The sequence below is a fragment of the Oncorhynchus nerka genome, linkage group LG15, assembly GCF_034236695.1.
Source record: "Oncorhynchus nerka isolate Pitt River linkage group LG15, Oner_Uvic_2.0, whole genome shotgun sequence".
Classification (NCBI taxonomy): Eukaryota; Metazoa; Chordata; class Actinopteri; order Salmoniformes; family Salmonidae; genus Oncorhynchus; species Oncorhynchus nerka.
In genome coordinates, this window is record NC_088410.1 from 37462381 (window position 1) to 37485209 (window position 22829).

The following is a 22829-nucleotide window of genomic DNA, read 5'->3' on the forward strand; positions in this document are numbered from 1 at the left end:
AGTGCACTATTTTTGACCAGAGCCCCATAGGCTTTGGTCAAAAGTAGTGCACTATATAGGGAATAGGATACCATTTAGGACTCACTCAGTTTATTTCTACCCTGACATCTGTCTTAGCCTGGTGTCCAAACTGCAGTTTGTACATTTCACTGAAACGTAGAAAAAAAAACAGCTTGTATGCCAGGCTACTGTTGAATCCCAAATGTCACCCTATTCCCTAAGTAGAATCTATGAACTCTGGTCAAAAGTAGTGCACTATATAAGGAATTGGCTGCCATTTGGGACACAGCGCTACATCTGTCTACCCCATGGGCCATGAGTACACGATGCCCACTTCCGTTTGGTATTGAGCCCCTTCAGTTTACAGTCATCATTCTGCAGCTGTCTTGTACTAACTTTCCTCGATCATACAGATTCCAATCCTGTATAGAACTACAGAATCCTAACTTGAATTTAAGTGTTCAATTAAAGTGATCTGAAGAAAAAAGGTGGAAATGTAATCTTGTGTCTGGAATGTTTCTCCAAAGAGGAAGAGTTTTTGTTGTTAATGTCATATGCATTATCACACAATTATCACACAATTTGCAATTGAACAACAGAAATGAGCAGACAAAAGCTTTCATTTGAAAAATATAAAACTTTAATAAAAGGCTACATCTCTTAATAATTACAATAATTATAGGTCCAGGTAAATCTTTAAATGAAACTCTGTATATAATGTATAATTTACAGTTTAGATAGAACAACAACAAAAAAGAAGCCGTAAAAACAAATGACATGATTACAGGATATTATTAAATGCATAAAAAAATATTTTCAACATAAGACCCTTCTGAAAACCAAGGGAATAATTATTAACACCCTGAATCAGGGTAGTACATGGTATGGCATCCATGTAGGCACAGGTGCTGTACTTGTAGAAACACTAGCAATAGTGTTTGTGTCCTTTTATCCATACTTCAAAAAAAAAAATGCATAATTACAAATGTATACAGGAGCTCTCTTGTCGTTTAAGATCTTCTTTTCACAACATTCAAAAAGCTATTGGAGCAACATTTCTTAAACGTTTTTTTCTTTGCTAATAAATATGGATCGGAAGCCATTTTGAAACGTGGCGATATTAAGCCACCGCTTCCTGGAGAGGTGGTTCATTTCAATAGAAGCGCGACAAGGTTATTTTGGTGTGCTCGCTGTAAACACTATTTCTCCAGGTCCTCTCTGTTCACCTAATCCTAATTCATCTTTCTTTCTTTCTCGTCTTTCCCTGTGCGGTGCCTGGTCCACAAACAAAGGCACAACAACTAAGAAGGATAGAGCTTGGTGCTGGAGTGAGAGAAAACCAACTACTCTTTACTCCGGCTCACAAACGGAAGAGAAGACATATCAGCAGCAGCATATATTAAGACTGGGTTGGTTGGTTGGTTTACTACGACAGTGGAAGGTTCAGTCTCAGCAGACCCCTGGTATAGTGAGGTTGGACAGGGGTAAAGGGGGGGCAAGTTTGGGGGAGTGGGGGCACTAGGCTAGTGTCATGACCTTCGTGCCATTACAAGGTAAATGCAATTTTAAAAAATCACCACAGTATTCTCCCAATACTCGGAGCAGCTTGTCCATCAACTGGACATGGGGGGGGGGGGTAGACAAGTTGAAGGTGAGGGGGGGAGAGGACAATTTTAAATAAATACTAAAACTTTCAACTCATGACAAAAGCGCATCAATATAATATAATACATGTATATATACACATATTTGCATGTATGTATATGCACACGTACAGAAGTTTCATTTTGTAACAACGTTTGCACAACGTTAGCACAATGTTATAAGAGCAGGTGGCGGCACACGCAGGGCTTCTGGTGCTGTAGCCAGTCCACTGCAGGTGATCAGGGAGCAACGCTCTCACAACGTTACCATTATTTAAATTGCAACGTTAGTCTCTCGTAATGGACAAACAGTCATCTGCATCTTCAGTGGTTAAATTCAGGGAGCCTAGAGGCCTCCAGTCGCCGTCTCTCTCTCTCTCTGTCTGTAGTGTCGTTCCCTTGTGTTTCTAAGGCTGATTGGTTTAGAAAGTCAGGGGGGGCGGGGCCTCTTCTGGGTTCGGCATACTTCATTGGCTCGTGTTCCTTCAATCACACTCCTCGTGCTGGATATATTAACTCTTATTTAGCTTAATAGTAGGAAAGAAAGTCTAGAGCTTTTTCCCCCAATCAAGTCAATCACTCCGGTTCCTCGCGACAGTCTGTGCCCTGGAGGTTGGGTATTTGGTTGATGGGTACGGTAGGGTGGGCATAAGGGTGGCATCAGTCCATCCTCTCCACCTTACCCAGGACCTTGCCCTCGTACATGGGCAGAAGGGCGCCGTCCTCCCATACCTCCTCGAACACGGCCCCGCACTCAAACTCATCGCTGGCCTTCTTGAAGTAGTACCTGGAGAGAAATGAGAGAGGGGCAGGGTCAGAATACAAAACAAAACTAGCATGGCATCTTCCTCTTTAACTTAACACGATGGACGAGAACCAACTCCACACACACACCTACACAACCAACTCCACACACACAATGACTCAAACCCGTATCCAAGCTGCCTTGGGTCACACAGTTCAGCGCCATCCCTCTCACTTCACAGAACAAAGCTTGACTGCATTACGCACACACCAACACCACTGACAAACAGAACCTGGCAACCCCAACCACTCCAAAAAGTTTGGGTTGCCAGGTTTGGTTTGAACTCTGTCAGTGATCATTTCAAGGAATTAGCAGCAGCAGCAGAGACTAAAGAGAGAGAGAGAACGGGAGCTAAAGGAACTTGACTGCTGGCCATTGTACAGATGCCTATCTGTCCTGGAAGGTCTCATTAAAGTTGAAGGGCTAATTAGGACCTGTCTTAAGGCCCCCCCTCCCTCTCCTAGCACTGAGCTCCCCCTGTCTAGCCTGGCCTTTTAATTGTGCCCTACTGTCAAATGAAGGGCCTTCCTTTCACTAGGGCTGACATTTCAGGTGCCTGAGAGTCTGCCTGTCACCGCACGCCCCACACACACCTACTAACACACTGCTAGAGACAACTATGGAGACACACACAGAAAGACACAGAGAGAAAGACACAGAGACAGAGAGAGGCAATGAAACACACACGCACAGACAGACAGAAACTCTGGGCAGCTTTCCGATCACCAGCAGAGAACAGAGGGAGAGCGAGGAGAAGAGGAGCAGGCCTCTCTCCCGGACCCCCTCCGTGGGTGTGATAGATTGGACACGGGCCGGGGCCCGAAGGCCAATACCCCGCGAGGGGGAGGACACCAATCCAGACAGTCTCCTGGAGGTCAAGGAGTCACCTCACCAAACACCCCCACACCCCTCCCTTCCCCAAAGATCCCAGGGTTGACTCAGCTCAGTCTATGCAGTCTACTGCCCAGAGTTTCTAATGCTTTCTTCTCCCCTTGCTTTAAAATGCAGTGATGACCAGCGGGGGAGATTTACTGATAAGCTTTGTAATGGAAAATGCATCATTTTACCCATGTATGCCTGGGCCCAGGAATCCAGAAATGTTCTTATGAGCGACACCGACCTACAAGTCATACAAACAACATGTGTAGCGTGAAAATAAAAACATGTCCCCCCCCCCCACTTCTTCATCGTGTTTTTAAAAAAGCGTACTTAAGTGCGAGCGGAGAGGGTTGGCAAACGACGGGGTAAACGGTGGGGGGGGGTGAGGAAGCGTTGTACAGCTGCTCCGTTCAAGGTTTGTGTGTCGTAAATACTCCCGACTGGGATTTTTGGGGTGTGGATGGTTGGGTGTTGCTATGGGTTTTTGGCATGATGCACCTTCAACACGGTTGAAGGTTGTAGTGAGGGGCCTCAAACCTTTCTGGAATCCTGAACACTGAAACTATTAAAAGGTCCAGGCCTTAGCCAAGTGCATCTTCGCGGCATAAATCAATTCTAAATAGATGCTTGTGTTTCTTGCCATTTAAATCACAACCCTACGCTTATTTTCAGAGAGAGAGAATGGGGGAGAAAGAGAGGGAGAGAGAAGTGGAGATGGAGAATGGGGAGGGAGAGAGAAGTGGAGATGGAGAATGGGGAGGGAGAGAGAAGTGGAGATGGAGAATGGGGAGGGAGAGAAAAGGAGTATTTCCATTGGATCATGTTATATATGGCAAAATAGTTCTCTCTGTGCAACATCTGGCAGCGATATGGTCTGGCAGCGTGGCCGAGTACTGTTCTCCTGCCATGTTGAAATGAACCAACTCCACACATTCTGAACCATTAGAGCCATCGGCTTCAAAAATCGCCCTTTCTTTCCCGGAAGAGTTACGGTGTAGTGGGGGTGGGTTTAGCTCGGACTAACAAGCAGATGTGGATGGGGGTTTAGAATCGAGATACGCATGTCTCGGAATACTTTGTCTTTTCGGTGCTACAACCTATACATATGATGATCATTAAAATACTCTACTTTACTCTACAGTCCACCTACCTTTAGGTATAGGTTCCATGAATGTGAAATAGTGTGAAACGATTCAGTCCCTCTCTAATTCTTAACATAATGAAGTCAAAGCCACTTTCAACGACTACTAAAACAAAAACACCAGTCATTTTGACAACTCATGCAACCCTTAAAAAAAAGAAAGAAGTTAAATCAACATATAACTGAATCTAAGAAGGAAAAAGGTGCCCGTGATTCTGCCTGATCTAATCCGTGGGAGGATTTTGGGGGCCTCGCAGTGGCGTGTTGAGTCTTTGTGCACAAAATAAAAGGCCTGGACTTCAAAGACATCCTTATTAAGACTGCCTTACTATGGAAATCAATAGCAGATGTGAACCAAATATCACTCCAGTAAATTCCCCCCCTTTCCTCTCTGTACAGTGGATCGACCCATCCCTCCTCTCGCTCAGCCAGAATTCTGCTCTTCCTTCTCACGACTCCACATACAAAGCTGAGAGCTCCAGCTTTTCACACGCGTTTAGTTCATACACAAACACACATGTACATAGACAAACACACACACACACACACACACACATTCAAATCGTGGGGGAAAAAAGTGTCTTGCCCTTCAGCAAGAGAGAGTGTGTGTTGTGCATGAAATGTGTGTTTGAAAGGGGTGTGTTTACCTATAGTTGTACATTAAAGGTGTGCTGTGCATGAAAGGTGTGTGTGTGTGTGTGTGTGTGTGTATGTGTGTGTGCTCGTCTAGGTGTTTACCTGTAATTGCCTTTTTTGCTAAGCTGCTCCTTGAAGTGTCCCAGGGTGAGACTGTGTGTCTTCATCATGCTGCGGTAGGGGATCTCCTCGCCACAGAAGAAGTAGGTGACCACCAGGTCACAGCCAGACACGCTCGCGCCGCTGATCGACTTCTTTGGCTCTTTCCACCTGGAAACAGAGAGACAAGCAACACATTAGATAAATAAAGCATAACCTGATCCCATAGCTAAAACTAAACATTTACATTTGATTAATAAGCGCAGAAATTCTTATGCAGAGCGACAAACACACCTAACACGGGCAGTGTGTAACTGTTGGTTGGGAAGTTAGGCAGAACTGAATAAGCTGAATTTAGTGAGGATTAACTCAGGTAAGGCGAACCTGACCCGATTACAGGTGTGTGTATGTGCGTTTCATCCCGCACACACACACACACACTTCCTCGTTCACTTCCAGGGGGCTTTTCGAGGTCCTATACTTCAGACGCGGGTGCCTGCTAGCCTTAGACAGCTGGCCCGCTGAAGGTCAGCCAATTAAATCTCCAAAAGACCCTGGCAGTCAGGTGGCTGCGGCCCTAACATCAAACACAACCAAGCTGCCCTACACACACAGATACAGATGTACACACACCAACACACACACAGGGCCAGGGTAGCGAAGAGAGGGCCAAAATAACAACCAGGGGTTGTTACCTTCCATGTGTACGTCTGTGTCTCCGCTGGTGTGCGTGTGTATGTGTAAGTGCATGTGTGTGTGTATGTGTGTGTATATGTGTGTGTGTGTGCGTGTGTGTGGACTTAGTCAGACTACACCCATCATGTTTCATCTTAAATTATTAAAAGTGAGGGAGAAAAGAGGACTTCAAAAAGGGAGAGACATGCTGACTCACACTATCCCTACCGAGGGGAAATCAGAGAGAGGAAGAGAGGCAGCGAGAACAAAGGGAGAGACATGCTGACTCACACTATCCCTACCGAGGGGAAATCAGAGAGAGGAAGAGAGGCAGCGAGGACAAAGGGAGAGACATGCTGACTCACACTATCCCTACCGAGGGGAAATCAGAGAGAGGAAGAGAGGCAGCGAGAACAAAGGGAGAGACATGCTGACTCACACTATCCCTACCGAGGGGAAATCAGAGAGAGGAAGAGAGGCAGCGAGAACAAAGGGAGAGACATGCTGACTCACACTATCCCTACCGAGGGGAAATCAGAGAGAGGAAGAGAGGCAGCGAGAACAAAGGGAGAGACATGCTGACTCACACTATCCCTACCGAGGGGAAATCAGAGAGAGGAAGAGAGGCAGCGAGAACAAAGGGAGAGACATGCTGACTCACACTATCCCTACCGAGGGGAAATCAGAGAGAGGAAGAGAGGCAGCGAGAACAAAGGGAGAGACATGCTGACTCACACTATCCCTACCGAGGGGAAATCAGAGAGAGGAAGAGAGGCAGCGAGAACAAAGGGAGAGAGAGGAGGATGAACACTATCCCTACCGAGGGGAAATCAGAGAGAGGAAGAGAGGCAGCGAGAACAAAGGGAGAGACATGCTGACTCACACTATCCCTACCGAGGGGAAATCAGAGAGAGGAAGAGAGGCAGCGAGAACAAAGGGAGAGAGAGGAGGATGAACACTATCCCTACCGAGGGGAAATCAGAGAGAGGAAGAGAGGCAGCGAGGACAAAGGGAGAGAGAGGAGGATGAACACTATCCCTACCGAGGGGAAATCAGAGAGAGGAAGAGAGGCAGCGAGAACAAAGGGAGAGAGAGGAGGATGAACACACTCGTCTGTTTGAAGTGCGGGGCTGGACAGAGGAGGGTTTCCACTGGGGAAAGGCACAGGGTGACTCCTGTCTCTTTGAAGGCTGGTCGTTGAAGGCCTGTCAGTCACATAGAAAGACAAAGATACAATAGAATGAGATTGATGGCATCAGTATTCACGACACAGATGGAGAAAACACTGGAAAACAGGTGTAGGCTTCAACAGTCGCCTGAAGTCAGACATTTTCAGAAAATCCCACACTAAATTTGGATCGAGTCATTTGGCTCATTGTAAATGACTATACAACGCAAGCTAGGACAAAGAGGGGCTATATGAGTGTGTGTGTGTGTGTGTGTGTGCCTACCTCTGTTTGGGGGGCTTGGAGACCTCCTCTAGCCTCCTGCAGGCTTCTTCTAACTGGGCCAGAGTGTTGGGCGGGGGCAGGGGGGGCATGGCCGGGTCCTGGATGAAGGGGTGGGCCGGATGGTGACCTCCACGGAGGTGACCACCTGTGCCGCACACGCCTCCCCAGGAAGAGTGCGTTCGGACGGGAAGCGTCTTGGGCGTGGAGGGGTCCGGGAGGTGGCTCTTCTTCAGCCCCTGAGTGCTGCCGTGAGGTTTGTTCTTGCCCTGCCTCTCGCTCTCCAGGATCCACTGCCAGACGTTCTGCGAGCGGTCCGTGGCGTCCAAGGGCAGGTGGGGCGGAGACGTGACCCCGTCGCCTCCGTTGGCCTGGCTCAGGCGTATGCCTTCGCATGGCTTCCCTGGCCGCTTGGACAAACTGCTGCAGCGGCTGGAGAAAGACAGAGAGGAGAAGGTTTACATGGGACTCTTCCACCAGGAGAGGCTACTTCTACAACAAGCACCAGTGACAGGAACGAAACGGCTCGTCACATCAGTCTAAATTAAACTCAAGTAGGACGGTCATATCCATAAGATAAGTGCACAGTTTAAAATCACTGACCCAAGTACAGCCCTAAGGTAAATGTAGTTGTATGTGAACTGACGCCCAGCACAACTCGAAAGTAAATGTAGTGTACTTGATGTGAATTGTGAACGAACCCCAGTACAGGTGATATTGTATGTGAACTGACCCGGGGGTGAAGTCGGAGTAGTCGGCGCCCCCTGGGGGACAGAGGCACTGGATGTGCTGCGCCGCCTCGGCCTCGATCTGCTCCTTGCTCTTGGGGCCGGTGGAGGTGTGGTGGTGGATGTAGTGGTGGTGGATGTGCTTGGTCGACTGCCTATTCCCAGCCAACAGGCCTTTGGTGGCCCCCGGATACGAGGGCCCCAGGAAGGGGACCACGGCGGCGGAGGGCCGGTCGGGAGAGCACGAGCGAGGCGAGTGGCGGATCACGCCGGGCGACTGGCATCCGGGCGTCTTGAGCACCCGGGACAGGTGCTCGTCTAGGATGGCCTGAGCGTCTTCGTCGGCGCCGGACGAGGGGGGAAGCAGGGGGTGGTGGAGCGGAATGGTGGTGGAGGGGTCGCTCTCGTCCCTCTCCTCCTCCTGCACACACACAAAGACATAATGCTTTAAAACATGGACGCAATATAGAAGTACAGGGACAATATAACCTACTCAATTCCATAACACTACAAATATAAGCATCGCTAGCTTGCTAAACCCAACCAAATTACATTTGGGGAAAACGCTACTTCAGTCAGTCGACAGTACTTCGACCATTCGCAGCAAACTTCACACTGCGACAAACACCAGGTACTGTATTGGCTTGTGAAGTAGCGGAGGCAAATTCTATGACGTAACTTGATTTGACTTCCAGTTTCTTTCACCCTGTTTCTACTTGCTAACAGGCTTTGGGTGTGCTAGCGTCTTCTTTCTTCATCTATAATGCACAGCAAGCCCCGACTCACAAAGAGACCGGCACTACACACACTCAGCAATACGCCACTGGAGAGTTGAGCGCTAAGCGCTAACCATTTGAATAAACTTCAAGTGTGCCAAGAAACATAAGTTTGAAACTTCCACAGAAGAAGGGACTTTAAGAGAAGAAGTCTCTTAAACTGCACGGCAGACCCTTAGTCGGTTAAATTCTTTCTAAAGCAAGACCGCACGCAAAGTCTCTTTGAATCAAGGAAGAAGGGTCAGCTAGCTAGCTACAACCTTGACTTCTCACATGGCTCCTCCTATCTACATTGTCTTTCTAGGTAGCAAAGACAGGGTTCAGGACTGGAGGGTCACCTAAACTAGGTCGCAATGGAGCGTTCCAAAGCTCATTGCTCAATGCAGGTGGGTTGGGGAATGAGGTGGGATGTACCAATGTAGTTTGGGAAGGGGGGGTTTTCTTACCTCCTGGATCTGCTGTAGCCTCTCCTCCAGGGAGCTCATGGTGTCCTGCTCCCTCTTCAGTTTCTCCAGTCTGGAGATGAGCTGGGCGGCGAAGGCCGAGGGCTCCACCGGCGTCATCTCCTTAGGCAGCCTGTGTGTCCTCTGTAGGGGGAGATGGGAGAAAGGACACTTTTGAGTGTGTGTTTGAGTGAGTGTGAGTTAGTTGTCCCTAGTTTGCCCCCTGATTCCTCCAGTGCCCTCTCCTCTAACTCTATAGGCCTCCTTTGATGCCCTTGCCCCTGGGCTAACCCCTAGCCCGATACTCCCTCCCCATGCCCGCTGTCCTTGGCACCGCCTGCCAGTCGGCGGGGTAGCGGGATAGAGGAGGGGGGTAGCAGTTGGCCTGGCTCCGAGGAGGAGGGCCCCCCGCCTGCGCCCTCTGTACTCCGACCAAGCCATCAGCGGAGGCAGCCTCTGAAGTCAGCACACTTCATAGGGGCCCTTGTCAAACATCAAACACTCCAACCCTTGGGGTGGGAGGGACACGCGGCTTTAAATCTCCCCGAATAAAAGACAGATATCGACAGTCAGAGGAGGAGGAGGCAGAGAAGAAGAAAAAATGGAGGGGGACAATATTAAAACAAAAAGAGGACAGAAAAAAATGAGGAAGAGGATTGAGAGATGTGTGGAGTGGTAGGAGGGAGGGAAAGGAGTCAAATACCGGGGAGATCTAAGAGGGAAGTGGTAATTTATTTCCTGACTGCACGCAGGGCACCTCTGAGGTACTGTAGTCACATTATCCTATTTTTCTCTAACTATATGTGCCGGCTTCTCTCATCTTCTTTTCTGTATTATTATGTGGCGCACTGGCTTTCTTGATTTGACTCTCTTTTTGTTGTTCCTCTCATCTCTTTGTAGAGACGATGAAGGGAAGTGAGAAGAAAGGAGCGAGAGGGGCTGCTGGCAAAGGCGCGTCAGTGCCGCGCAGAGCCCCTGCTGCCTGGGGCTGGTGCATCTTGGGAGCCCGAGCCATCTCCAAATCAGGAGGGAGACATTAAAAGGAGAGCAAGTGGGGAAGGGAGGGAGCGAGGAGAGACAGAGAAACAGACAACAAGGGCCCCTTCTACTTGGCTACAGCCCTCCCTACATAACACAACACAACACACCCACACACACAAAGCCTTCCCTATGCATCAAGACAGTACACAAACACATTGTGAAGGGAAGAGGACAAAACTATTTGCATTGGTTGTTTTCTGACACGGGTGCCCAATCTAACCACTCCAAGCCCTAGAGCTGTGCCATGAAGTACCACGTATTTAGAGGCCCCTGCTTGCACATGACACTACAGGCAGTGAGGGTGGTGAGAGTCATATGGGGGCTGGGGGGCTACTGTCACAAAAGGGGAGTGTGGGGGGGGGCTCTGTTGGAGGTTGTCAATAAAGAGGCCAGGCAACCTGGGTCCTATTCATTCATCGCCAAGATCAAAGCACAGGGCTGAGAAGTAAGCTGGCTGATTTAGGGAGCATCACAGGGCTTGGTTCTGTGACCCCTGACTTCTAATGTTAATCATCCTCATGATCACCACCGTCATCATTATCAAATTATTTATTTTATTTTAATTATTTTTTTTACATTATGCATTTATAATATTCTTGACTAAGTTCTGGTGGTGAAACACAAGGAAGGAAAGCAACAGGGGTCTATAGATGACAGCTATAAATGACAGCTGTTGGACAATGGGGGAGGGAGAGGGTGTAAACGGTTGAGCAGGAGAGAAAGTAAGTGATATGAAAATTCCCCCTTTCATTTACCCTGACTTTTTATAGGAAAATGAGCGGGGAGAATATAGTATTCTATCACAACATCATAACACCATAAAAGAAGAAGAAACCACAGCTCCCAACGGGACGAAAGGGAACCGGGTTGTAAAGGGAGATTGAGAAAAGTTTGTGGTTTTAAAGATATAAAGACACTGTGTATGAAGACAGCAGACATAAAAAAAAACAGGAAGTAAACAGGAAGCGGGACTCACAGGAAAGTGGGGTAGCGAGACCAGGCCGTTGATCTTGACGCTGCGGTGCATCTCCCGCTGGAGCTGCTTCTTGGTGCCCAGCTTGTATGGAGGGATCCCATCTCTGTCAGAGGGGACACAGGTAGGGAACAGGGTCAATAACACAGTCACGGGTCACTCAAAATGTCCCCTGAAGACCCAGGGATTAGTTAGCAAACTAGCAAAGCTAACCGCTACATATCTATCTCCATAGAAACATTTCAATATTCTTGCCACCCTTTCTCTTTGCTTAGAACCAAGTAATACCCCCAATGTACCAGCGAGGTGAAAGACATTAGCCTAGCGATGTGGACAGAACCCTGAGAGGAGGCTGATCGTCACTGAAGTGAACATCCCAGCACCACCCTGACGCCCCCCCCCCCCTTTCCCCCCGGGTGGGCACATCACAGCCCAAATCAAAGACCAGAGGAACCCCTTGAAGGGCCTTGAAGCCAAGGCAACAAAAACACACCGGGACAATGGGGGGAGATATGCTAAACATCCCAACGCTGGGGTTCAAAAGTGTCCCACTGATAAGTTCCCATCAGTCCTTGTCAACACTGGAAGGGACTGATTTTTCAAAATAGCAGCCAAGTGAGGTACTTTCAACTCCAGCCTCAGTAACAAGGACTACCTTGAGAAAGCTGGCTAAGAGAAGAAGCCTAGAACGCTGCTACTCGAGGGGCTTAGCGATCTTGCTTAAAGCGGTGTACGACGTGTAGGTTTGACATAAAGAAAGATTGCCATAATGTGGCTGAAAAAAAAACAAGTGTCTCTGGACAGTTAATCCTTTAGGCAGTGGCAAGGGGGAAGAAAATACAGATTCTTCTCTTTCTCGCCCTCCAATGTGTGCTTTTCCAGTCCGCTGCCATTTAAGCCTGGCCAATTATCTTGGCCTTTTTGGTTGCTCAGAAGTGTCTGACCTAGCACAAGCGCTAGTTTTCCCACTGCCTCTTTGAAATCTCACACTCATGCACATATGCACCCGCTGCCATCTTCATTTGGCAAGTATTCCGCCAGCAAGCCTCTGATCTCAGCAACATCAAAAGGCTGGTTTGTAAGATAAGGTAATGTTTGAAGTTAGCGCAACAGCATTCCCTAGAGTCCAAGTAACTCCATAAATAAGATATAAGCAAAAAGTGAAAAAAAAAAATCTGCCCCCCCCCCAAAAAAAATCCTCATCCTCTTGTTCTTTATCTGGAAATGAGATTCAAATTTGCAGTGTGCCTTTTACCAAACTATAAAAGGACACACTAATCAAATTGTTCCCCCCAATGAGGAGGAACAAGCTGTGGTTTTTATTATAATCGGTGTGGGGTAGAGAGAGAGAGAGACAGAGAGAGACAGAGAGAGCAGGCAGACAGGAGATTGTCAAAGGTTCAAAGAACTCTGCAGGGCAGGCCACTGCGAGGCGCTACACTTTGTAACATAAGATGTTTTAATAATTAACATGAAGACGTTTGCAGGAAAAAGACGTGACTGAATTCCAGTGGGATCTATTTCTTCCCACTTAATACATAATTTGGTCAAATGACTGGGTTTGTATGCCTCGGGGTCCTACTTACTCTGCACTACCAGATGGAGCCTAGATAGCACTGTCTGTCAACAATGCACATTGAAGAGCGGGATACTTCCCTAACTTTTATCCTAGGATTACAAGCCACGAACCTTAAAGACAATTGAAAAAAAAAAATGTGAGAAACTCATGACAAAGAAAAGTTCACAACAAAACAATGTACCAAACAAAAACCCAACTCCTTCCACAACACCAGTCAATCTATCCCTTTCGCTCTCTCGCGCTCTCTCATTCACTCTCTCCTGTTGCATTTTTAAATCAACCCCAGCAAGCCGGCCCTATGCGATGGCCGAGGCCCTTTGTGATGGTTGTGGTGGCGATGCATATGGGCAAAGAAGAAGAAAACAGACCGTGCCCTCTTTCACGGGCCCTTACTTTATGGGGATCTCCTATTCAGTTGTGCAAGTCATTTTCAAAGCAGACAGCCACCCCTCTTATCCCTCTAAGCTCCCTCGGCTAACAATAGGCTGAAAGCGATTCAGTTAAGCCTTTTATCCGCCGTGCACTTTATTTTCTCACTCCCTTGCACGCCAAACCCTCACCGTTCCCCTGCTATTGGCTCTCAGAGTGCAGGAGGAGAGGGTAGGAGAGATGGGAGTAGAGGGAAACAGGGGGGAGGGCGTTGGGGTTGGAGGGGTGAGGGAGGAAGGTTGGGGAGAGATGGTGGGGGAAGGGGTTGATTTTGGAGGCGCTCTAATCTGGGCAGTGGGAGTCCCTCCTGACCCTATCCTGGGGTTCAGGAAGGAGTAACCTCCATGAAAGCCTCGCTGACACATGATCGCAGCAGCAGTGGCGCTGCAGCAGCAGAGAGAGAGGGCCAGTAGCAGAGCAGGAAGCCGCGCCACCATGTGAGTAAGCTCCCTTTCATTTGCTGCCAAAATGTTTCAATGAGTTTGTCTTAAGGTCCAAATGGCTATTTCCCCTCACTCTCTCTCTCTCTCCCTCCCCACCCCCTCTCTCTCTCGTTCCCTTCTACTCCTTCAAAGGGAAAAAGCGATTAGATAATATGGAAAAAAAACAAGGCTGTTGTGGCAGAACGGTGGGTGGGTGGGATGGATACATTTCTACTTTGAGGAAAATTGAGGCAACACTCCACCCCCCCCCCCCATATCAAAAAGTTCTGCCTGTAACAGAATAGACATCAAAAGATTTTTCCACATAATGACTTTCACAGACCCCCCCCCCTCGAGGCACTTTATACATTAATATAATTACCTGAACTCAATCTGAAAGGATCATTAAAACCTAAACATCCCATTCCATTTCACAACACAAGCTTCCCAGATAGACTTGATATTTAGTCCAATTGTTTCCCATATATATATATCCATGAAAGGTATTCACTGAATGGCTAAATGAGCCAAGTCATTTTTGAGCTTCAGAATATATAGAAGTTCAGACATGCTTCAGAATGGCAGGCCTGGAGTCAGCTTTGAATGTGAAATGGTTTTCAGAATGGACATGGAGTTGACATGGAATTGACCCCCGACCCAGGTCAAAAGGTGAGAAACCCAGAGAAAACCCCGGAAGGGAATTCTGAGAGAACACTTACACACTACTGTCGGTCATGGACATGGAGTCGTCCGTCATGGCGTCGCTGGAGATCTCGCTGTCGTTGGCACTGGTGGCGGGGGCGAACACATAGCCCGAGTTGACAAAGTAGGGACTGGCCGGGTCTCCGCGTCTGTGTGACCTGCCAAACACAACAGCAACAGTCCTTGATACAGTCCATTTTACACTACAATACATATCCCACGATTTCATTACTGAAACCCAAGTAAAAACCGTCAGTGCCATACAGAGACGTCTATTGGTGAACCTGTATTAGCTATGTAAATGGACTTTGTGTGTTAACTTGTGTAAATGTTTTAGTAAGAGTCTTTGCTTTGGAGTAAAAGTTTGATTTGAAGTGTTTCGAGTCCGAGTTCCTACAGATTCAAATAATTAGTCAATTTCGCAAGACTTTGGGGCCTCAGGAATGTGACAACACTCTCTGAGGAGATGTTTTCCCCTTTATTTTCTCTCTCCCTTTCATGTCCCCTCCCCGTCATGCAGGCAGGGAGGTGGGGATGGGGGTGAGGGAAGTGAGCAGCTCAGCTGTATGTGAATGAACAACAGAGCCACTTCCCCTCGCTCTCCTGCTATCTCTCTACCCTTTTGCTTGGGCAAGGCCCCTACTCCCGCACATTTCCACTCTCTGAAGCAGTGTACTCTTTTCTTGAAGTGTTTTTTTCTCCTCCCCTTCCTTCCTCCCTCTCGCTCTGCTCTCTCTCATGTCTTCTCTCCTTAAATCCAGGCCCCTCTGTATACTCCCCTCCTCCTCCTACAACCAAGCCCCCCCCCCCATCCTTCTAAAGTCTCTCTCTCCCCCTCTCTACTTTTACTCTCTCCTGCTGTGTTGCATTCCTGTTCCACTAGTGAAGGGGGTGGACAGGGAGGAAGGAGGGGAGACCTTGAGCTTGGGGGGGGGGCCTCTTTCTTTATGAGAATGCCTACTGCCGGGAGGACGACTAAAGCCGTAGGCCCCAGCTCAAGCCTGACCTTTGGAGGTTCAAGCAAAGAGTCAGGTATTTAGCGCAGCTGGGCTCTCGGTTACCCCACCCTCTCTCTTTTTCTTTCTTTCATTATTCCGCTGTTCCCGTCTCCCTCCAAAGCACATGCTTAGGCTCTGTCAGAGGGATTTCTCTAAAGGACGAGATAAAAGCAGTGGGTAGAAAGGACGTGGAAAAAACATCACAAGCGAAAGGGAGAATGTGGGTCTGACGCTGAACTGGGCCGGCTATGTTTTTTTCACATTATTTCGGAGGAGAGTGGCTACGTTTCTGAAGGATTTTTTAAAATGTTTTTATCTGAGTGCAGTTGCGAAATTAGTTCCACATGTTTCAGATGGAAATGTGTTGACCTAAACAGTTGGTGCTGGGCAGGGGAAAGAAGAGATGAGAGGGGAAAGGGTGGGGGAAGAGAGGAGAGGGAGGGGTGGAGGCTATCCCGTTCCTTCAGTGAAACACAAGAATGTGCAGATCACACCAGGAAGCTGAGGAGATGCCCTCATGTCAACAACCCCCGAGTCCCCCTTCAGTTCCCAACTCAACATGGCCCCTTCTGAACATCCTGTCTGCCACAGCAACACTGTCCCCCAGCCTGCTGCTATAACTAATACTCCTGACATAACCCTCTGCAAAACTCTGGTAAAATGATCTGCCACACTATTTTAGCATGAAAGTTGAATATGAATTAAGAGAAAATACTAGCAATTTAAAACTTGTCATGAAACTATCATACACTTTTCTCCTCAACAAACATTTCTTCCCAGCGTTACTATTTTGTTTAAGAGGGAAAAATGTGTTTCTTTGAAAACTGCCCCTTTTTCAAAATCCCTCTTTTCCTATGGACACCGAAAGGAACAAGACACTCTCTAACCACTCGGTGGTAATTGTGTCCAGATGTTGTTTTTATTGTATGGACATACTAGGGGAACAGTTCGGTGAAACACGTTGGAGTGGTTCTCTTTGATGCAAAACCTCGTGCATAAAATCCACACTTTCACAATGTTTCTGACTTGAAGAGTTTGCAGCTGTTGGACAATATGTGGGACGAGAGCTTAAGAAACAAACCCAAAATGCTTTCCAGAAACACCATCTTTGATCTCGGACCAAGAGGCCAATATCTCTTCTGGGCATTACTCACTTTCTCTCTGTGTGTGTGTGTGTGTGTGTGTGTGTCTGTGTTACATTGTAGTCTGTAATAATAGGACTACTTAATAATAGGCTGAACATTTTTGAAACATTGCATAACTTCACAATGGAATCACTAGTTTCATGTACTAGCTGCAACAGCCAGCCAGGCAGGATTGGTGTCTGAATTCATGCCTCTACTGAAGGAGATATTTCAAAGCACAGGAAACTTGAGCAAGCCAACAAAGGGCTGACTGCAATACACCATTTAGTTGACAGGAAAGACCCGCTGATGTGTTACAGCAGGACAGAGGGGACAGACAGACATTTATCCACTTTCAGATTTTTTCGCTCCATCAAGCAGCTTTTATCTCAATGGAATTTGAGGGGAAAATGTTGTATTGACATGGCTGGGCAAATAACTAGTTCAAATGCATATTTGCTCTTTACATGTTAATAACTGGATTATACGCTAATTATATGCTATTATCTAATCAGACAACATGCCCAATAACTAATTAATTTACTAATACTATACGCTTAATAAAAACGATCAATTCAATTACGCGATAGACTGTAAACATAATCAATTCAATTAGGACATTCTTTACCTGTACCCATTCTCCAGCACTTCCGCCGCAGTCCGAATGGAAGCAGTGGCCCGCAGCGCATTGGCAGATAGTCCAACCACAGAGGCTAACGTTGTCGCCTTCAAGTCACAACTCCACTCCTCTTCTTCAATGAGAGGTGGCAGAAATCCGCACATCAATTTGAGGCTCCCGAGACCGCTATGGTTGGCATAAACCGTGTTCTCGCACCCCGTGTGCACATATTCAAGGTATATGTCAGAAGTTAAAAACATCTGGTACGCATTCTCCTCCATGGTTGACTGAATTTCCGTTTGTGCTTGGTCAAACATCGCAGAGTCTATTTGTTGCTTCTTAATACTATCCCTTATGTAGGTTTTAGTGGCAGGTTTCAACTGCTTGGCAACAATGCTGTTGTTTTCAATGTACCGTTTGAAAATAGCTTTGGCAACTCGTAGCGTTTTGGTATCATTGAGGTCCATTTGCCTAAACCCGTTGCAGGCGAACCAAAAGTCCAAAGTGTCCACGCATTTCTCCCGCTCCAGAAAGGTCCTGAACAGGTGAGCACCGTCTTGGTCACCCAGGAGAAAATGCAACGACTTGGTCCACCGGGCGAGCGGTGAATCCGGTGACGCGCTACCCTCAGGTTCCCCGAGTCCATCCTCGTTCCTCCTCGGCGTGGAGCCGGGAGACGCGACGGTGACAGCTTTAGCCTGGTTTTGGGCTCTCATTTTGGCATGTTTGCAGGGAGTATGGCATGACGCCTCTCCCTCCTCCCCCGGCACAGGGGGACGGGGAGCATCTTCTCGGAAGCTACTACTGATATGGTCCGTAAGCGCTCTGCTCATGGCTCCAGCTCCGGTTGCCGTGTGTGCCGTTGTGCCTGCTATGAGCTCCACTGTAAATCCTCCTCACTCTCTTAAATCCGCGGGGGAGTTTCTCGGCTCCTTTTCACTCTGAAACAGAAAGTATTGATCTAATCAAAGCCAGATCCAGCTAACTTCAAAGGGAGACATGAAGTAAACAGTCCCTTTCAGATCTCCGCCGGTTTGCAGAGAAAGAAAAATGAAAGGTTTAGTCTCATCAATCTATTTATAATCTAAATGGGGGTTTAGCAACCTATATTTACATTCTGCATCGATTTGTCACATCAAACGACCGTTGACAAGAACAATCGTTTCACATCGCCAACATTCCTCGCCAAGTACGCACCTAAAATATATTTTACGCTTATCAAAGCGATCACCTGAAACAGCTATCATTTCAAATGAATTATCACTCTAAATGTGCTTCCAATACTGTTATCTGCATTATGCATAAGGATTGCGTTCCCACGAACAACTTGTCCTCATACATCCAGTGTTGCACATCACACAGCCAGCCATCCAAGAGAGTGAAAACGCATCCTATGCGCCACAATTGACTAAGGTTCCTATAATGGTGAGGATAAGAGCCCCGTACAATGATCACGATCAACAGTAGCCTATAATTCCTTAAAGCATTTGCAGTTAGCCAACTACATTTCAGCTCACATGTAGGCTACAACACACAATTATGGCAGCGAACACTAGGCAGCGAACACTAGGCAACGTGTCTGAGCAACGCGATATGATTACCCTGCACAATCCAATATTACTAGGCTACTAGACAAGATACATTCTTATTCGTTTTTTAAAGAAGCACTTTACGTCATCTTCAATAATGTCACAAGTAAAACTGTCATTATTGTGCCAAAATGTGCCATAAACCCACGCGCCGCTAAACTATTTTTTTTGCGCAATCAAAACAACGTACATTGTATCATTTATACTAGCGCTTAGTCTGTTTACAATATTTGCATAAACAATCGATGTGTCCCAACTACTCATAAATAACATCGTGAAAAGAAAACAGCTCGCGAAGTGTATATAACATGGGCTTGGCTACACCACATACCATTGTAAAACGAAACCCGAATCCAGCAGAAAGTGAAGAAAAAACTATTCCCATTTGCTTATGCTCCGTCCTCTTTAGTAGTATATATCCAACAAAAAGTCCGATGGAAGTGATGGTAATCCGACAGTGGACTAGATTTACTTAGCCACATGTGTCCTTGATGCAATAGGGATAGTCTAATGTACCCTGTCCCATTCAACAACTGACCCCAAAGTACGCAGGCACTGCTTCTATGTAGATCAGAGGGGGTGTCGACATTTCGAGGAGGCGGGAGAGGGGGACCTTGCCGAAAACATCCCACTTTTCCCCTTCTTTCAGACTATGATAAACTACATCAACCAATATTAGTTTCTTCTACAGCCTTCACAATCACGAAAACATTGATCCCCGATCTCAGAGTTGCCTTTACTTATCCATTCTACGGTATTTTCTCGCCCACAAACAACAAGTGTAGCCTACATTTCTCAACTTCAAAGCATTGCAGAAACACATCAAAGCGACCAAGAGAGGGGGCCTTGGTTAAGGTTGCAGAACTGCATTCTTGCAACTTACCATCGATGCACACGAGTCCTTTCCCGTATGATCAGAAACGGTTCACGGCGGAAAAAAAAGTAACAACCCAAAAAGTATTACAATTTCACTATCAGAAAGCTGGTGTTAGTCTACTCCGCTCTGATGTTTATCTCAGAGAGAAGAGGAATATAAAATGTAACCCCTGAAAAGAAAGCTCGTTTCCCCTTCCCCAGGTACTGTTTCAAGTAGTCATAGCAAGCTGCAGATCTCCTCTAGGCTATTTCAAAACGAACGGGCTGAGGGTTTAACAGTGGACATCAAAGTAAAGAACCGCCGGCCTGGTCCCGGAAGATACATAAAAACATCTAAACACCTTCCGATAACAAAAAAACACAGAAGCAAATCAAATTCACTGAATTACATCGCCACACGCTTCAGCCAATATATAGACCCCGAAACACACTGTTGAACAATAGTCGGCCGTACTTAGAAAGCTGTCAGGAGGTTTTCTGGAACGACAAAAGTTTTTACCAGGTTGTAAGGACCTTATCAAAGACTGGCAATCTCGAGCCAACTCGGAGGCTTTGGAACGTCTGAAGTAAGTGATCTACCGCCCCAATAGCATTATCCCTGCAATCCTTCTGTTGCTACATACACTTTAAAGAGACATGCCTCATTTCCTAAATATTTGGTATTTTAACCTCCTGGTTTCTGCATGGTAGACAATAATGCAAAATTCCTGTAAATTCCTGTAAACAGTTTATGTAAACAAAGTTGGCTACGCTTCACTTGGGTTTCTCATAAACAAATGCATGTTTTAAATTAGCCATTAAAATGCCAAAGGGATATAATATATCATATTATGTCAAATAATAATCATAATATATCAAATAATCACATGAGGTAGTTATCTAGCAATATATTTCAATATTTCCATTGAGACACTGGGATGATACTGACAAATAATTCAACCCATTTTTGTCGTTGTATTAGCCTACCTATTCAGGAACCACCATAACATACATGTCAATTCCCACACACGGAGAATCCATAGCCTACTATGACATTAGCTGAAATTGGCTTTGGAAGATAGACAAGACGTGTTTCCTGGGCTTTTCATTCGGATGACTTTCACTAATGTCATTGTGAAGGCATCTTAAAGGAAGGGTTAGACAGTGATCCTATCCCAGGGTACTTCAAAGACTATATTGTCCCTTTGATGTTGAAAATCAACTTTAAAGGAAAAAATGTAATTATGTAAGATAATTCAGACACACAACACTTGAATCATGACACAGGAGAGGAGAACTAACATATTATTACTTTAAAATATAACTCTTCCATTGACACTCATTAGTCTGTACAATCATGCATTCTTTAGGTTCTGATCTGATTCTATAGGTACAATCATGCATTCTATACCTAATTTGCATACATTGTGACAGCTGGCCATGGCAGGTCCCAATATAAATATCTATAACCCCTACTTCTCCTATCACAATCACATCTCAACTTAGTCCAGTCACTCCTATACACAGGAATGTATAGACATTCTAAAATGCATTTAGTTCCATTCCCCACACAGATGTTTGAGGCTAAAGCAATGTAGATGAGGGTCACTTTTTCTATGTTGAGTCAGAATTTAAATTCCAAGCATTTCCATAGAAATGTTGTCATCTGCAGCAGAATTTAATTTTGTATATGGACATTTTGAATTTAAGCGCTTAACCTTTCGGGCCCTCCATACTATTTTCCACAGTTGATACTAAACCTTTAGCTCTGTGCACTTGCAAAGACAGTACAGCCACTGTGTTAAAGAAGCTGTATGGAACTTTAGCCTCTAGGGGTGCTCCTGAGCCAATCAGGGTCCTCTGAATGGGTTTCCTCAATGAATAGAATTACAGAAATATTTCCCAGAAATGATCAGAAAGTGCTTCGCCTATCATATTTCTTCAAACCCCAACAACAATAGCCACATTGCTTGGTCTGGATGAATGTGATAGGAGGTCATCTACTGCCACTGTTTATGCTGGAGAGCTCTGTAAAACAATCCAGGACCAAAACACACAATGGTTTCCATCACTTCTAAATGGGAAGTGCCTACAGTATTGTCTGGGTGCCGGAACGCAAAATTAGGCCATTGGCAGACACTGTGAAGTTAAAAGCACCAACTCAGTGATCTGTGAGTCTAAATTTAAGTCAATGTGATATTTGAAATATGTAAGCTTTTTCTTGATCATTATCGGCCAGTGGCTTCTCCCCAACGGCAGTAATGAAAGGATGATTGAGATATTGAGGGTTTTTCTGAAGAGGAGTATATTCTTTAAGTGGGATACTTGACTTGTAGGATGAGATGATTAACTTCAGTCAAATTAAATGATATACCCTACATATCACTTCTAAGAGACCAACTGGACAACTATGCCTCTCTGAATAGAGATTGCTGTTGAATTTTGTGCTGATATGGAGAAAATGTCCCAAGTTGTAATGAAATGTTAAGTATTTTAAGATGATTGACTGTGTTTCTACTACATATACATATAAAAATGAGCAAAAAAGACTATAAAATAAACAATGCAAATACTGAGCAATATTGTATGCTACTGTACATTTTCTGGGAAAATGATATTATTTTGTACAATTGCACAGAGAAAGAGATTTTGTAAAGTTCATGATGTCGTTGACCTTAACAAGGGCCCCAGGTTCAGTGGAAGCCAAATAGACCCACTGCATCAAATATCCACTACCATATTTTGCAGCAGGTATGATGCCACACATACCAGTGGGTTTGGCTTAGAAAAATGGAAGCAAATGCTGATACTTTACCTCATACCTCCTGTCAAATATGGTGGTGGATCTTTGATGTTATGGGGTTATTTTACTTCCACGGGTCTTGGTGCTCTTGCTAAGTTCAACAGCATCATGAATTTTTACAAGTACCAGAACATTTTAGCACATCACACAAAATCCACAAAGAAATGGTTAATTGACCACAATATCAACATTTTGCAATGGCCATCTCAGTCTCTGGATTTGAACCCCATTGAAAACCTGTGGTTTTAATTGAAGAGGGCAGTCCATAAACTCAGATGAAGCATACCAAGGATCTGGAAAGATTAGGTATCGAGGAATGGTCTAAGATCCTTCCCAATATGTTCTATAATCTCATAAAACATTTTAGAAAAAGGATAAATGTCATTATCCTCACAAGGGAAGGGTGCTGGAGGATTGAACCA

The 22829-nt window shown here is 46.0% G+C and overlaps 1 protein-coding gene across 2 annotated transcripts; it reads right to left on the minus strand.

Moving 5' to 3' along the window:
• Positions 1–623: 623 nt before the first annotated feature.
• Positions 624–20061, minus strand: LOC115143659 (axin-2-like). 2 transcript variants are annotated; one of them, XM_065001567.1, is made up of 10 exons: positions 19633–20061; positions 17170–18101; positions 14437–14577; positions 11291–11393; positions 9277–9417; positions 8060–8475; positions 7330–7758; positions 6988–7083; positions 5207–5374; positions 624–2430 (listed from the first exon to the last, which is right to left on the minus strand). In XM_065001567.1, exons 2-10 carry the CDS (start codon positions 17991–17993, stop codon positions 2304–2306), a joined length of 2445 nt encoding a protein of 814 aa, XP_064857639.1. In that variant the 5' UTR covers positions 17994–18101; positions 19633–20061; the 3' UTR covers positions 624–2303. The 2 variants fall into 2 exon arrangements, with proteins under 2 accessions (XP_064857639.1, XP_064857638.1); XM_065001566.1 differs by lacking the exon at positions 19633–20061 and adding an exon at positions 19081–19299.
• Between the last annotated feature and the right edge of the window lie 2768 nt (positions 20062–22829).